Genomic DNA, 17,296 nt, shown 5'->3' with positions numbered 1-17,296 from the left:
CCTTTGAGTCTCTTACAGGAGAGAAAGGGGGGATAATAAATCCAAACTCTTCTTCTCTTCTTCTTAATGCCCGACACAGTTGTCCAGGAAAGCCCCATGGGGATTTGGCACTGCAGGTGTTTTTGGTTTGATCTTGGCCATGGAGCTCTTCACAGCAGTCCCGCCCTCTGCCTGTACAACAGACGGCATTTGGCAGGTTAATCTTGAGCCCTTCGGGGGCGGGCGGTATACAAACCTAACAAATCAAATCAAAGTTTCCAAACGAGAAATACGGAAGTAGACCAGGCAATGACGGTATCCAAGTGGTTATTTACAGTAATGCCTTCTCTAACAAACATGAAATGTGCTTTGGTTGCCTTTCAAAACAGGTTAAGAGCATTTGGTGTCTGAGTCACAGAATCCCTCCCACCCCAACAAGAAAGCCTTCACGTCACCAGGAACGCCAGAGCTTGGTCCCTCCCATCTGTAGTGTTAACGGTGGCTTTTTTGACCCCGGCAAGGCGAGACCCGGGCAGAATAAATGAGCGGAATCTGCCAGGGATCTCTCCGTTCCTTTCGGCACTCAAGGGGGAGAATAGATACACCTCGGGTTGGCTTCATTTCCCCCAAAAGTGTCTCGACTGGATGTCTGCTATGCTTCCGGGCTGAGCTCGGACAGCGGTCCAACTGGGCCACCAAAAAAAAAAAACCCTCCTCAGAGACAACACGGTGGTACCCACCACATCACAGCCACCTCTGTGTACGCACAGAGCGCGCTTGTTCAGAGATGGCGCGGGCAGTGCTGCTTCTGCGGAAGGTTTTTTTGGCCGTTAGTGGCGTCCACCCAAAGGATCTGGCTGCGGTTCGCTGGTGAACTATGATCAATGTCCTTCCCGGTCCCCCGTCCAGGTTCTTCATCGCGGCCCAACAGTGCAGTTAGGACATCATGGATTGCTGGACAGCCTTCTGTAGCGAGTGTCTGGTCACCAGGAGCCGGACCACTTCCTCGTTCCGTTTGGTCAGCCTCTTGCGCGCTTGGTCGTGGGTGACCATCGTCATGTCCCACCCGTTCACCTGCGGCAGGAATCGGATTCTTTGTTGAATGTATAAAAGCAGAGGACAAAAACAAACTACAACACAATTCAGACAAAAGAACCATACAGTAATCTCACATCCAATATAAACAACAGAAGAACATCAGAACTAGCCTGCTGGATCCATCTAGTCCAGCACTCTGCTACTCGCAGTGGCCCACCAGGTGCCTTTGGGAGCTCACATGCAGGAGGTGAAAGCAATGGCCTTAAGAACATAAGAAAGAGCCTGCTGGATCCATCTAGTCCAGCACTCTGCTACTCGCAGTGGCCCACCAGGTGCCTTTGGGAGCTCACATGCAGGATGGGAAAGCAATGGCCTTAAGAACATAAGAAAGAGCCTGCTGGATCAGACCAGAGTCCATCTAGTCCAGCACTCTGCTGCTCGCAGTGGCCCACCAGGTGCCTTTGGGAGCTCACGTGCAGGATGTGAAAGAAATGGCCTTAAGAACATAAGAAAGAGCCTGTTGGATCAGAGCAGAGTCCATCTAGTCCAGCACTCTGCTACTCACAGTGGCCCACCAGGTGCCTTTGGGAGCTCACATGCAGGATGTGAAAGCAATGGCCTTCTGCTGCTGCTGCTCCTGAGCACCTGGTCTGCTAAGGCATTTGCAATCTGAGATCAAGGAGGATCAAGATTGGTAGCCATAGATCGACTTCTCCTCCATAAATCTGTCCAAGCCCTTTTTAAAGCTATCCAGGTTAGTGGCCATCACCACCTCCTGTGGCAGCATATTCCAAACACCAACGATACCATCAAGCTAAACATGCAGTGGCACAGTGGTTAAGAGCAGGTGCACTCTAAGATGGAAGAACCGGGTTTGATTCCCCGCCCTGCCGCTTGAGCTGTGGAGGATTATCTGGGGAATTCTGATTAGCCTGTGCACTCCAACACCCGCCAGCTGGGTGACCTTGGGCTAGTCACAGTTCTTCGGAGCTCTCTCTCAACCCCACCCACCTCACAGGGTGTTTGTTGTGAGGGAGGAACGGAAAGGAGTTTGTAAACCCCTTTGAGTCTCCTTACAGGAGAGAAAGGGGGGGATATAAATCCAACTATTCTTCTTTTAAGCTTAAGGCTACACATTTTGAAAGGCAAAGAACCCCCACAGTTGATTACAGACATAAATGAAGATATTAAAAGCTTCCTGGCTTTGTGGAACAGATTGTGCACTCTACAACACCCGCATGAACAAAATACAGACCTCTTATCAATACTGCTGGTATTGTAACTAAACTACATACATCACTCAATGTTGCTAGAGCTGAGTTGGAGCTAATTAGCTTTTCCACAGGTGACCAACACGGGTTGTGGGGACCTTTGGCCACCCAAAATGGCTATTGTAGGGATTATGGAACCTGTACAGACAGAAGCCAAGTGGGAAGGCGCAAGCAGGCAGAAAAGGAATCGGACAAGCTAGGGCCAAAAAGTGTTTAGGCCAGTGGTGGCGAACCTATGGCACGGGTGCCAGAGATGGCACTCAGAGCCCTCTCTGTGGGCACGCGTGCACAGAGTTTGTCATGTGATAATAGTGTAATTATTTCAGGGAGATTATTAGCATTAAACCTAAGACCTAGTTTTGGGGAAGCAGTGTAGGTAACCCTGTTAAGCGCTATTAAACCCTACTGATTTTCATGGGAAGAACTAAAGCATGATCCTTTACCTGGGAGTAAGCTCGGTTGCTGGCAATGGGGCTTGCTTCTGAGTAAACCCTCCTAGGGTCGTGATTCACCTGTTCGAAGCGTTGCCCAGTTCCTTCAAAGCAAAGCCACCGACTACCACCAAGCTTACTCCTGAGTAACGTGCACCTTGGAGCCAACCATTTTTTCTATACTAAAACCTCAGTATTCAGGTTAAATTGCCATGTTGGCACTTTGCGATAAATAAGTGGTTTTGGGTTGCAGTTTGGCCACTCGGTCTCAAAAAGGTTCACCATCACTGCTTTAGGCTCTCAGCCAAATGACAGAATTTAATGGACTCAGAACTCAGCAACTAACCTCACAAGTCTTGGGATGCTACCACAAACACCTTTACACGCAAGTAAATCCCACTACGTTTATTGCAACTCGCTTCCCAGACAGGATCAGGCGCTGCTCGTTCCACAAGAATCGAGGGTGATTAAACAAAAGGAGTAAATGGGCAGATGGCTGATTTCATTTTTCGACTTGCACCTTGAATCTTCACGATTCACAAAGAACTACTGCGCTATTACAATTTAAAATTTAATTATCTGAGCAGCCAGGGAATAAAAAGTAATTGGACGATGGCCGCTATAGGCCTGCCTGGCTGTTCGCTGAAATAAAAGGGGAGGGTAAGAAGAGGTGCCGGGTTGTTACCTGCATTATTTTGTCTCCGATCTGAAGCCCCGCAATTTCTGCTGGGCCACCATCCGTCACTCTTGTGACATAAATGCCCTGCAGAGAGAGGAGGGGGAAAAATTACTCGTATCAGCAATGAAACAACATGATGCGTTTTTGTGCGCACACACACACACACACACCTCCAGCAGTGTCAACAATCTTGGGTCAGGCAGAGATTCATTCCTGCAAGCAACTTGTCAGTCTGCTCAAACCATTAATGGGCACACAGAACGTTGCACGGGAGCGGGGAATTTCCTTTCGCTGCCTGGCACGTTATCTGTACAATGCTTGGTGAAGTGTCCTTTCAGCTGTTTTCCGTGACAGTGCTTGGCTCTCCAGGCAGGGCTGGGCCTGGAGAATCTAGCTCCAAACACTCTCCCATGCACAATATGGGTGCCGTCTGTGTTTAGATTGGGGTATCATCAAAACCGGGAATGCGCTTGTCATTTAAACATCTGCGGTCCCCAAGAGGGTTTGAGGCAGAAGAGAACTGGTTTAGAAGACCTAGAGCAGGTGTCAAACTCAGTTGTTACAAGGGCCGAATGTGACACTTGATCAGTCCAGGCCCTGGTGTGCGTGTGGCTACCTTGAAAGGACTCATCAGGCCTGCGAGCCAGCTGAGGAAACCCTCCACCCACCCACCCCCACTCCCAAACGGATCAAATCAGCCGGTTGTTGTGGTCTTTCCAGGCTGTGATCTGGTTGATCTTGTTCCGGTGTGTAACACACTTCTCTCTGTGATACACCTCTGAAGATGCCAGCCACAGATGCCGGTGAAACTTTAGGAACAAGATCTACCAGGCCACGGCCACACAACAGGAAAACCCACAACAACCCATTGAGTCCAGCTGTGAAAGCCTTCAACAATACATTGGTCAAATCAGGGTGGGGTGGTTGTTTCCTCTTTGCTGGTTTTATCGCGAGGCGATAAACGGCCTCTCAAGGCGGCCCTGGGCCCATGCATGTCCTGACACACCCTGACCTGAGGGGCATGGCTTTGTATTCCTCCTGGCCACATGAGTCACTAGACTAGCCCTGGGCCACGGCCGCCTTTTAGCCCCACTGAACAGGCAGTCTGATCGGACGCTCCTCAGCAGCCGTGTGAGCTGGCTCCAAAACTCCGGACTTCAATTCATGTTAAATGCGCCTGCGACCCTGAAAGAAGGGAAGGACCGGCTCTTTGACAGCTTTATTTATTTATTTGTCATTGGGTTTATAGGCTGCCCATCCTCTGATGGGCTCAGGGCGGCTCACAGCAGTGTTCAGATAAATCAATACAATCAGACAGACTCTACAGCCGTGGCGGCGAACCTTTGGCACTCCAGATGTTATGGACTACAATTCCCATCAGCCCCTGCCAGCATGGCCAATTGGCAGGGGCTGATGGGAATTATAGTCCATGAACATCTGGAGTGCCATAGGTTCGCCACCACTGCTCTGAGGAAGAAAGTTATCAAGTCACAAATGTTATCTGCCTTTTGGAATGTGCATGACTCCTTCTTTCCCCATCCCCCACCCCTCAGCCCTTCCATTTCCTGGCAGCTGGGTCCTTTGAGGAGGGAGGGGGGCAGGAGGGGAACCGCTGGAACGTATAATTAGTATTTTGTGAGGAGCCGGTCAGTTCAGACCCTTTTAAAGTTACATACCTATGCTTGCTATCAATAAAACAAGGATTCTGTTACCAGAGGCGTAGCTCCAAGGGAAAAGGGGGGCACACACCCCTGCGGGGGTGTGGCAAGGGCGTTCCAGGGGCGTGGCAGGGCCAGAGGACGCACCCTCGCTCTGTCCCTGTCTATTACCAAAGTACTGGTTCCTGTTATTCAAGCAAGACTGGGGGCGTGACCGCAGTGGGCCAAGAGGTGGAAGTGGTAGCGAGGGAAACCTAGTAGTACGCTGTCTATGAACAGATAAGGATATCAAGAACCTCAAATGCCTGCATAAACAACTCAGGAGATGTCAGAGAAAGCAGGCAAGGTCGTTTAAAAGGTGAATGATCTATCCTTAGACAAGCCCCGGATGAGCAGTAGCCATTGTCTACAGAATATTTCTGACATGACAACACAATGAGAAATGGAATAAAAAATGTTCCCTTGTTATGGGAAAGCAATAATCCTATTACTAGGGCACAAAGTATTTTCTTTTTCTATGGAAACCCTAACTCTCGGAACAGACCGTCCACCTGCTCTGTGCAGTGGCGGAGCTGCCAGGGGACGGGGGTGTGTGTGCACCACGCACCGGGCGCATGGCTTTGGGTCACGTGGGGGGCAGAAAATTCCCCCCTCCCCCCACACTTACTTAGCAAACCGAGCAGGCTGGAGAACAGGCCTGCCTTTTCCCTTCCAGGCTGCAAAGGCCCTGGTGGGAACTGCATTTCCCAGGGTCTCCTGGGAAATGTAGTTCCCACCAGGTCAGTTGCAGCCTGGAAGGGAACACAGGCAGGCCGGTTCTCCAGCCTGCTCGGTTTGCTAAAGTCAGTCAGTCAGTTTTATTACGGCCATTAGGCCAGCAAAAAAGAGAAGAGAAGAACAAAAAAAAAAAGAACAATAAACAAAAGAAAAAAATCAAATTTGTACAGAAATCCATGGTATAAGTCTATACACAAAAAAATATCATCAGCTTGTAGCATTATTACGGTCACCATCATGTGGTCTGGCTCTTGGTCCTAACATGATTCTTCGCTTATTATGTGCCAGCATACAAAATTTAGCTACCTGCTGAGATATGAAAGAAACTCGGTCTTCCAGTAAAATTCTCACGAGGACTGAATCGGAATTAACTATAGTTAAATTTCTGTACTGAACGAACAATGGATGAATTAAAGCCTCCCTTTCCCCATTATGGAGTTCACAGTGCAATAGAATTTGTGATACAGAGTCCACTTCCCCTGAGTTACAAAGTAAGTGTGCGGGGAGGGGGGGTACGGGAAAGGGGCAGCCCCGGGGGGGGGGGGCAGCAGAGTGCACACTCTGGCCCAGCTATGCCTCTGGCTCTGCGCTCTTCATGACACCCCTGCTGAGGAACAAGGCTGGTTTTTACAGTGGACAGGAGAAAGCTGCTCTGGCTGGATCCGAACACGGCGCAGCCTGCTGAAGTCCTTTCTGGGGGAAGAAGGGGGCTCGGTCCCCACCTTGTCCGTTTTGTCCTCCGAGAAGGGATTCTGGGTCGGGTCCTGGTCGATGCCTCCTCCGATGCTGAAGCCCAGAATCAGGTTCTCCCCTTGGCGGAGCTTGTGGATCTCGACTCTTTGCTGGAAGGAGAAGAAAGGGCGAGTCAGAAGCGAACCTGATGGCTTTTAGCTCGATTGCAGACCTATGGCTCACAACACGTCCGTTTAAGCTCTGGACTCTGGACTCCCGATAACAGAGCAAGCTACTTCAAGAGCACTGCGTTTTAACACGTTCAGGTTTGTCTGCCAGATGCATCTCTAGCACCATTGGGGTAGTGGTTAAGAGCAGGTGCACTCTAATCTGGGGAACCGAGTTTGATTCCCCGCTCCGCCACTTGAGCTGTGGAGGCTTATCTGGGGAACTAGATTAGCCTGTGCAACCAACACATGGTAACTGGGGGACCTTGGGCGTCACAGCTTTTCGGAGCTCTCTCAGCCCAACGCACATCACAGGGTGTTTGTTGTGGGGGAGGGGAGAGAGAAGGGCAAGGAGATTGTAAGCCCCTTTGAGTCTCCTTACAGGAGAGAAAGGGGGGTATAAATCCAAACTCTTCTTCTTCTTCATTGACCCATGCTTGGTTAAAAGAGGAAGCAAAGTTCTCTGAAGCTAAACAAGGGAAATACCAACAGCGAGGCGTGGGAGTGCATCACAGCAGAAAGAGATTTGCTGTTGAATTGCTGGACACAGCTAGATCCTGCACTGAATCAACCGAGACTGAACAGAACCATTAACTTTCAACTTTACCTTGATTGGCACTAAGACAAAAAAGTCGGTACAAATATTATAAAGGTGTCCAGGCTAAAACATCAAAGATGTAAAAACTGGCAGGCCTAGGCCAGGTTAGAATAACCAGGAAACGCTAAATGTTGCCATAAGTTGGAGGAGCAATATGGCTTTTAAAAAACTGCCACAGTATCTGTTGTAAATGAGTCTTTGGCACACAGAAGTTTTATTAATTTACCTTCTTTTTGACTTCTGAGGTCTTTCTCATTCATGTATTGTTCCAGTGGAAAGGGTTGACAAGCAAATTGCTTGCAATTGAGCAATAAACGTAATAAGGAATCTGGAGCACGGCAGCCAAATAAGCATTTACTTCCTGTTCCCTTCCAAATACTGTTCTTCCCCCACCGGTTTAATGCTACGGTCAGGCACAGAAAGATGGTTTCCATAACGGGAACGATTAGCCATATCTGTTTTTATGTTTTTAGGATTGCAATTGGGCTTTTAACCCCATTATGTAAGTTGCCCTGGGACTTCAGTGCAGGGCGGGGTATAAATGGAATAACTAAATAAATAATAGGGGTGTTGTTGGGTTTCCGGGCTGTATGGCCGTCTCCAGTAGCATTTTCTGTTAATGTTTCGCCTGCATCTGTGGCTGGCATCTTCAGACGATCTGAACCTCTGAAGATGCCAGCCACAGATGCAAGCAAAACGTCTGCAGAAAACGCTACTGGAGCACAGTCATACAGCCCGGAAACCCCACAACAACCCAGTGATTCCGGCCGTGAAAGTTCTCGACAATACAAAGTAAATAATATCTGGCCCTGAATCAGTAGCATTGAAATAGGGCTCTTTTTCCATAGTGTCTTTCCTTCTCGATATGCCAGACCAATTCCCCCAGGCCAAAGAGGCCCAGTATGAAGTTTTAGCGGGGGGGGGGGGGGGGGGGGGGGCCGGATTCATCTTGTGTAAACAAGCAGCCTTTTATACTAAAAAAAAAAAAGAACTGGGGACTGGAATTTGTTATGAGCTCATTGGAAAGAGCAGCCACTTCTAGAGAAAGACAGGAGCAGGAAAAGAAGGGGCGGCAGCCGAACGAAGCCAGAGGACGGAAGTGGCTGATAATTTCTTTGGCTGTTACACAGGCCGAAAGGTCAGACGGCACAAGGTCGGAGGCAGAGGTAAGCTCCTGCCGTGCTTCAGGAACACAGATCAAGACCACCGGCGCTAAAACAGACGGTGTCTGGGCCTCCGAGGATTCGAAGAGCAGCTTTGGCTTGAGGTCAGACGCCCGTTTCTAGCTTTCTTTTCTCTCCAGAACTTTCTCTCTGTAGGACAAGAATCACTGATTCTTTGGGAGAAGGACGGCTGAGACAAATTGTTGGAGGGGGAAAGAGCAGCCGGGAACACGGAAGAACCTTCCGCGTCCAGAATGCGACCTCAATGACCAGGAAAGAAGCCCGTTTCACCCTTTCGCAGTACTTCCCGTGGCCTTGATCCTCTTTGATCTGAGATTGCAAATGCCTTAACAGTCCAGGTGCTTGGGAGCAACAGCCGCAGAAGGCCCTTGCTTTCACATCCTGCATGTGAGCTCCCAAAGGCACCTGGTGGGCCACTGCGAGTAGCAGAGAGCTGGACTAGATGGACTCTGGTCTGATCCAGCTGGCTTGTTCTTATGTTCTTGTTTTGGGCCTCAGGGATCTACACTCCCAGCCTCCAAATCTGAGACAGAAAGAAGGACACTGCTTTATCTTCAGTATTTTTACTGCAGCCACGCAGCAGAAGGGCAAAGGTGATATCTAATACTGTAGTGGTTGCCAGCAAGGAAACACCATGGAACGTTAACACTAGGGCTACCAATTTGCAATGTGGCATAGCAGTTAAGAGCGGCAGACTCTGATCCAGAGAACCGGGTTTGCTTCTCCACCCCTCCACCTGAAGCCTGTTGGGTGACCTTGGGCCAGTCACAGTCCTCTTAGAATTCTCTCAGCCCACTTGGGAGGCAGGCAATGGCAAAACACCTTTGAACGTCTCCTGCCTTGAAAACCCTATATAGCAGTGGTGGCGAACCTTTGGCACTCCAGACGTTATGGACTACAATTCCCATCAGCCCCTGCCAGCATGGCCAATTGGCCATGCTGGCAGGGGTGATGGGAATTGTAGTCCATAACATCTGGAGTGCCAAAGGTTCGCCACCACTGCTATATAGGGTCACTTCCACCAGCACCAATATGTCAACCCTTTCCTTCCAATTGAATACATTATCACGAGGCCATATGGGACGCTATAGTTGAAGAAGAAAAAGAGTTGGATTTATATCCCCCTTTATATCTCTCCTGTAGGAGACTCAAAGGGGCTTACAAACTCCTTTCCCTTCCCACACACAACAGACACCCTGTGAGGTAGGTGGGGCTGAGAGAGTTCCAAAAAGCTGTGACTAGCCCAAGGTCACCCAGCTGGCGTGTGTGGGAGTGCGCAGGCTAATCTGAATTCCCCAGAGAAGCCTCCACAGCTCAGGTGGCAGAGCGGGGAATCAAACCCGGTTCCTTCAGATTAGAGTACACCTACTCTTAACCACTACGCCACTGCTGCTCCTGAAAGGGGTTTGGAAGTTTCTCTCACACTGTATCTTTCCCAATCATCCTGCAAAACGGATTAATTTGAGCCAGGGTCCCCCTGAAAACCACAAAGGGTACTATTTGATGCTCATGGGGTTCGTATGGCTAAACTCTGCCCACTGGAGTTCAACATTCCCCCTCCATCTACTGGCTTGAAACTCCTAAAAACTTATGCCCCCTCGTCTGTTGCAATAACCCAGGGAGGCTTCTGGCTGGCGATCTATCACTGACAACTTGTTGTCTACTCATCCACATTCCTGCAACGATGACCTCATCGAAGACCAGACCCGGGACTAAGGAGGATACGGTATCTTTTGTCTGGCGACACACAGCACTGTGGTGCGTTGTTTGCAGCAAGAAAGCCCCAGGCAAGGAATCTCTCTTCCTGTCCTAGGACGGAGAAAAGCCCACACCCGCACGACCAACTTACACTTATTCAGACTGCACAAAAGAGATAAATAAAACCACTCCTTCAGGCTATTTGCTGACCCAGCTCTGACTCACCGGCCACTCCCTAAAGGGAAATATCAGCTAAACACAAAAAGATCCAGCTAGGGAGAAAAGAAGGCCTTTGTCTATTGGGGGTGAGGAAGACAACTCAGAAAAGGGTAAAGGGGAAAAGTAAATCCAATAATAAACAGTTAAAGGGCAGAACCAGGGTGAAACGAGGACACACATTCAGGACGCAAACACTAACACGGGAATCAGGATGACAGGAAGCAGGAGGGTTAAGAATGACATCCATGGAGAGAAAAGGCACTCCAATTCCGCCCCAATCACTAAACAAGAAGAAAATGCGCACATTCATGCTTCGATTCACGAATCTGTGTGAAAATGCTGCTGAGAAGAATGCACCACTCCGGCAATTCCCGAAATGCTTTATGGGACAGACGTTCATGAGCTTCAGATGAACAGAGCGTCCTTCTCAGATCAAAGAGGCAAGAAGTCCAGAAATAACATTTCTAGCAAAACCTAAATATAGATGTCTTGTCAAGACTCACACAAAAAGCATCAGAGAGGGGACTCTAGGCATTTCAGGGCCTTCGGACATCGTTGTGTGACGCACAGACATTATTAACGGAAGAAAGAAAACTTCTGCCACTGTAGGGCACCCTATATATCAAAGTGTCAAGCTTATTTGTTACAAGGGTCAGATGGGATATAAAAAAACCAGGCCCTTTATGTCCTATCCAGTCCTTATGAATTTGACACTCCAGCACATACCTTTATGTCAAAGGAAAACCCACTGAGCAACAGAGCTTACACGTAAACAGCACTGCCAAAGTCAGTTCTGGCAACAACAGAGAGCTGTGTCAGCCGTCAACGCAGCGCCCTCCTGACATCTCAAGAGGTTCAGCGGAAGACAAAGGAGGAAACGGGGGTCGTTGTGAATATATCATAAAGGAACGGAGGGATCCTACGAAACATACCCACACCCATTCTTCGTGCACACAGGAGAAAGGGTCAAACGTTATTTATTTCCATCTTTCTACTCATGGGGCGGCTCCCCACCTTTTACGAACCCACAAAAGCCAGACATCAGTACGTTCAAACGGCATTTTAAAACCTCATAAAGGAGGGTGGCAAGTTGTTAAATGCAACTAAGCAACTAGAGGGACGGGCGGGAGATAGCAAATCCTCAGGCAGCTATGAAGAAAGGTGGCCGGAGGGCAGGGAAGCAAGGGGCCAGCCTAGGGGGGAGGATGCGGGATGGGGACCCCAATTGAAACCTCCCTTGCAAAGCGTCCCCTCCTGATCCGATCCCGCTGCAATCCAACGGGTAGGTGACTTGCTATAAATAAAGCCATACTATAATACTATACATAATAAACCTTTGCGTGGTTAGGAATCAGTGTCAATTTCAGGTGTTGTAAAATACATACATTTTTTATAATTTTGTTTTCCATTGCTTTTTAATAATGTTAGGATGTTAGAAACTTATGGTAATGCTACCATGTTAATTCTCACATGTTAATGTTAATGCATAATGTTAATGCATAATGTTAATGCATGATGCTGGCAGGGGATGATGGGAGCTGTAGTCCATAACATCTGGAGGGTCGGGAGTTTGGCACCTGTGCTCCAGGGGTCTGCAACCTGCAGTTCTCCAGATGTTCATGGACTACAATTCCCATCAGCCCCTGCCAGCACGGTCAATTGGCCATGCTGGCAGGGGCTGATGGGATTTGTAGTCCATGAACATCTGGAGAGCCGCAGGTTGCAGACCCCTGCGAGTCCAGCCCAACAGGTGTCCCACAATCCGTGGGGGGTTTTTAAGGGAGACCCTTCCTAAGGAAGGCGGAGGAAGGGTCTCTGGACGGGGGCGGGGGGAAACTGCCCCATCCCCACAAGAACCGCTGGGCAGGGGCGGCTGGTCTGTGAGCCCCGGTCGGTCCCCCTCGGCTTCCCGCCTACTCACCACGACGGCCGTCACCGGCTGCCCCGGGATGTACGACATGGCCCCGGCTGGGCTCGGCTCCACTGGCAGCCGCTCCCCTTTCTTCCCTCGGACCGAACAAAAGGCCCCACCCAGCCCTCGGCCACGCCCACTCCGGGGCGCGGGCCCGCCCTCTCGCCCCGCCCTCGTCACGTGATCGCGCCGCTTCCTTCCGCATGCGCAGAAGCGTTTCAGGGGACAGCTCGCGCACCGATGGTTTGAAGCGCGCGAGGTTTGGGCGTCACTCGAGGGAATTCCTCAATGAAAGGTATTGTGCCTTTTTTTTTTTTGCTCCGGCTTGCTCACCGCTTTACCCTGCCGTTACGAGTACGAGTAGATTGGTTTAAAACCGAGAATGTAGAGGTACTTCCTGTTTGAACCGGAAGTAGTGAGCGGAGGCGCGCGGTCTCTATGGCAGCTGTGGGGGGAGAGGGAAGCGGTGGCGCTGACGACACTACGTGGGCAGGGAAGCCGACGCCTGGTCTCTTTTCGCTCCCGGCACCCTCTTGGGGCCAAGATGGCGGCACGAAGCCACTTCCGGTGAGGGGGTCTGGAGGTCGACTGTTGTTCGCTGGGGGTTCTGGCGGAGAAAAAGGTGAGAGGAGTTCAGGGTTTGAAAGGGAGAAAGGAGGAGCCGAGGCTTGGGAGGGGGCGGGAAATCGGGGCTGTTGTGGCGTCGTCGCAGTCGGATTAAAATGGAGTAGATCTAAAGAACATAAGAACAAGCCAGCTGGATCAGACCAGAGTCCATCTAGTCCAGCTCTCTGCTACTCGCAGTGGCCCACCAGGTGCCTTTGGGAGCTCACAGGAAGGAGGTGAAAGCAAGGGCCTTCTGCGGCTGTTGCTCCCGATCACCTGGACTGTTAAGGCATTTGCAATCTCAGATCAAAGAGGATCAAGATTGGTAGCCATAAATCGACTTCTCCTCCATAAATCTGTCCAAGCCCCTTTAGAAGAGCTATCCAGGTTAGGTATGGCCATCACCACCTCCTGTGGCAGCATATTCCAAACACCAATCACACGTTGGCGTGAAGAAGTGTTTCCTTTTATTAGTCCTAATTCTTCCCCCAGCATTTTTTCAATGTATGCCCCTGGTTCTGAGTATTGTGAGAAAAGAAAAATTTCTCTCTGTCAACATTTTCTACCCCATGCATAATTTTGTAGACTTCAATCCTATCCCCCCTCAGACGTCTCCTCTCCAAACTAAAGAGTCCCCAAACGCTGCAGCCTCTCCTCATAGGGAAGGTGCTCCAGTCCCTCAATCATCCTTGTTTGCCCTTCTCTGCACTTTTTCTATCTCCTCAATATCCTTTTTGAGATGTGGTACGACCAGAACTGGACACAGTACTCCCAAGTCTTGCGATTAGCACCACTGCTTTATATAAGGGCATGACAATCCTTGCAGTTTTATTATCAGTTCCTTTTCTAATGATCCCCAGCATAGAGTTTGCCTTTTTCACAGCTGCCATGCATTGAGTTGACATTCCCATGGAACTATCAACTAAGACGCCTAAATCCCTTTCCTGGTCTGTGACTGATAGCACTGACCCCTGTAGCGTGTATGTGAAGTTTGGATTTTTTGGATTTCTCCGCTCACTTAGGTTTTATTCAGCGAATAATTAAGCTGGCCCTCAGGAGACTGGCTCTCAAAGCTTTATTTATTTATTTATAATTAGTCTTGTATACCGCCCCTCCCCCGAAGGGCTCTGGGCGGTTATTTCTTGTCAAGGACAGGTGCCAAACAGGTAAGCCTTGCCTATTTTTGCCGACTTTGAGCATTCCCTGCAAGGGCCTCCAACTCTGCCCCTCCAGATGTTCATGGACTACGATTCCCATCAGTCCCTGGCAGGGACTGATGGGAATCATTAGTTCATGAACATCTGGGGAGGCAGAGTTGGAGGCCCCTGCAGGCATTCAAGGCAAGTGACGTTTTGGGGGTCGGCTTGCTATTGCCTCCGCCTTGTCGCACCCCTGGTCTTTCTAGGACACAGGTGTCAAATTCGCGCCCCTCCAGATGTTGTGGACTACAGTTCCCATTATCCCCTGCCAGCATCATGCTGGCAGGGGATGATGGGAACTATAGTCCATAACATCTGGAGGGCCGCAAGTTTGACACCTATGTTCTAGGAGGTTGCCCATCTGTGAAAGCCTTCGACAGTACATAACACTGATTTCTTTCCAACTTGCCTAGTGCTTAGATTTGTGGCAGATTTGTTTAATTCCATTATCGTTGTCGTGGAAAGGAAGAGTTGTTTTTATACCCTACTTTTCTCTCCCTTTGCTGCAAGGATCAGGCGTGTATGCTTTTTTGAAGCTGTCCGATGGCACCCGAAAGGTTAACAGTTTTATTGTAGGAGAAATTTATCGTACAACAAATGTATTACTCTTCAAGGTGTATCAGGGCTCTTTTTTGGTCTTTGCTGGAACATATCAACATCTTTGAAAACTTCTCCAGACTAAACATCCCCAGTTTCCTAAGTCACTCTTTGTAGGGCATGGATTCCTGACAAGGTGCTCTACTGAACTCAAATTTAGCTGTTCTTCTGCAGACCAACACAGCTGCTATCTGAAACTAGCTTCAAAGGACGCGTTGGGATTCTCATTGTATAAAATATACTGCGCTGTGTATGTCTGCTTGGAGAAAGTTGTATTTTTGTTATTAAATTATGAACTGGGTTTAGATACGAAGCCAACAATCTGTTGTTCTGTAAATTCTGGTTGATGATTTCTCCCCAAGAATCAAACCTGACTTACTTTTTTTTAAAAAAGTAGAAACGTCAAAAGCAGCGCCGCTGAAGCCAGTCTCTTAAGCTATGGCTGTAGTCGTGGCCAAACGGGAAGGCCCCCAGTTCATCAGTGAAGCGGCAGTCCGAGGGAATGCGGCTATCCTGGATTACTGCCGGACGTCGGTGTCTGCCCTCTCGGGAGCAACGGCCGGAATTCTTGGCTTGACTGGCCTGCATGGATTCATCTTCTACTTCCTGGCCTCCGTCCTGCTCTCGGTGCTCTTGGTCCTAAAAGCTGGGCGGCGGTGGAGCAAGTACTTTAAATCTCGACGACCCCTTTTTACTGGGGGGCTGATCGGGGGCCTCTTCACGTACATCCTCTTTTGGACTTTCTTGTATGGCATGGTGCACGTTTACTAGGAGGTGTGTGTGGGTTCAAATGCAGCAGGCCGACATTTGCCAGACCATTTCCCCAGGAGTTTGTTGATCCATTCCTTGTACTGCTAACTCTGTCTGTAACTTATGCTAGAAAACAAGCTTGTAGAATCCTTCTAATTAAAGGGAATGCAAAATAGCTTGTTTTTTTTTTGAAAATATGTTGAACATAAGAAAGAGCCTGCTGGATCAGACCAGAGTCCATCTAGTCCAGCACTCTGCTACTCGCAGTGGCCCACCAGGTGCCTTTGGGAGCTCACAGGCAGGAGGTGAAAGCTATGGCCTTAAGAACATAAGAAAGAGCCTTCTGGATCAGACCAGAGTTTATCTAGTCCAGCACTCTGCTACTCGCAGTGGCCCACCAGGTGCCTTTGGGAGCTCACAGGCAGGAGGTGAAAGCAATGGCCTTAAGAACATAAGAAAGAGCCTGCTGGATCAGACCAGAGTCCATCTAGTCCAGCACTGCTACTCGCAGTGGCCCACCAGGTCCCTTTGGGAGCTCGCATGCAGGATGTGAAAGCAGTGGCCCTAAGAACATAAGAAAGAACCTGCTGGATCAGACCAGAGTCCATCTAGTCCAGCTCTCTGCTACTCGCAGTGGCCCACCAGGAGCCTTTGGGAGCTCACATGCAGGATGTGAAAGCAATGGCCCGCTGCTGCTGCTGCTCCCGAGCACCTGGTCTGCCAAGGCATTTGCAACCTCCGATCAAGGAGGATCAAGATTGGTAGCCATAGATCGACTTCTCCTCCATAAATCTGTCCAAGCCCCTTTTAAAGCTATCCAGGTTAGCGGCCATCACCACTTCCTGCGGCAGCATATCCCAAACACCAATCACGCGTTGCGTGAAGAAATGTTTCCTTTAATCAGTCCTAATCTCCCCCCTCCCCCCCATTTTCAATATATGCCCCCAGGTTGAAGAACTCCCCCCATCCGTTCCCCAGCCATCTCCTTCACTCATACCTAGCATGGCATCGGAGATGTATTATCCAGCTTCACTTACTTCTGACTAAGAAAAGGCACTGGATACATTCAGGAAATCAAAATTTTTCATTTCTCTGTTGGTAATCCAGCAAGAGGCAAGTTGTCATTTCTGTTCACTGGATACAGACAAGGGTGTGGAAGTAGAAGAAAGTGTGCCTAACCTAAAAGCAGTTGACTGCATTGCCCTAAACATATTTGCTCAGACCCACAGAGTTCAAAGCAGCTGACTCCTTTGTAAATGTCCCAGGAACCTCCCTCCTGTCTGCCTGGCCTCCTTCCCTCTCTGCAGCCAAGGAGAAACTTTTTACTGTATCTAATGGCTCTTTTTCTTAGCCACAGGGGTGGCCAACCTATGGCACACCAGATGTTCACGGACTACAATTCCCATCGGCCCTTGGCCATGCTGAACATCTGGAGTCCCATAGGTTGGCCACCCCATTATACCAAAACTACAAAAGCCATTCTTGGCAGATAACAAACTGAGCTTAGAAGAAGAAGAAGAGGAGGAGGAAGGAGGAGGAGTTTGGATTTATATCCCCCCTTTCTCTCCTATGGGAGACTCAAAGGGGCTGACAATCTCCTTGCCCTTCCCCCCTCACAACAAACACCCTGTGAGGTAGGTGCGGCTGAGAGAGCTCCAAGAAGCTGTGACTAGCCCAAGGTCAGGTCACCCAGCTGGCGTGTGTCGGAGTGTACAGGCTAATCTGAATTCCCCAGATAAGCCTCCACAGCTCAGGCGGCAGAGCGGGGAATCAAACCCGGTTCCTCCAGATTAGATACACG

The 17,296-nt window shown here is 49.5% G+C and overlaps 2 protein-coding genes across 5 annotated transcripts; one reads left to right on the top strand and one right to left on the bottom strand.

Annotated features, from left to right (window-relative positions):
• Positions 1 to 289: 289 nt before the first annotated feature.
• On the bottom strand, positions 290 to 12,498 carry TAX1BP3 (Tax1 binding protein 3). Its single transcript, XM_048519430.1, has 4 exons — positions 12,353 to 12,498; positions 6,556 to 6,675; positions 3,405 to 3,482; positions 290 to 1,053 (listed from the first exon to the last, which is right to left on the bottom strand). Exons 1-4 carry the CDS (start codon positions 12,389 to 12,391, stop codon positions 916 to 918), a joined length of 375 nt encoding a protein of 124 aa, XP_048375387.1. The 5' UTR covers positions 12,392 to 12,498; the 3' UTR covers positions 290 to 915.
• Positions 12,499 to 12,521: 23 nt separating this feature from the next.
• Positions 12,522 to 15,670, top strand: EMC6 (ER membrane protein complex subunit 6). Of its 4 annotated transcripts, none has more exons than XM_048519433.1 (2): positions 12,522 to 12,638; positions 15,143 to 15,670. In XM_048519433.1, the coding sequence occupies exon 2, from the start codon at positions 15,184 to 15,186 to the stop codon at positions 15,514 to 15,516; it is 333 nt and encodes a 110-aa protein (XP_048375390.1). In that variant the 5' UTR covers positions 12,522 to 12,638; positions 15,143 to 15,183; the 3' UTR covers positions 15,517 to 15,670. The 4 variants fall into 4 exon arrangements, with proteins under 4 accessions (XP_048375390.1, XP_048375391.1, XP_048375389.1 ...); XM_048519434.1 differs by having other exon boundaries at positions 12,527 to 12,638; positions 15,140 to 15,670; XM_048519432.1 differs by lacking the exon at positions 12,522 to 12,638 and adding an exon at positions 12,712 to 12,965 and having other exon boundaries at positions 15,140 to 15,670.
• The last annotated feature ends 1,626 nt before the right edge of the window (positions 15,671 to 17,296 follow it).

Source organism: Sphaerodactylus townsendi, linkage group LG16 (assembly GCF_021028975.2).
Source record: "Sphaerodactylus townsendi isolate TG3544 linkage group LG16, MPM_Stown_v2.3, whole genome shotgun sequence".
Taxonomy (NCBI): Eukaryota; Metazoa; Chordata; class Lepidosauria; order Squamata; family Sphaerodactylidae; genus Sphaerodactylus; species Sphaerodactylus townsendi.
Note: the sequence above shows the minus strand (reverse complement) of the source record. Positions and strands in the feature narration are given on the sequence as shown.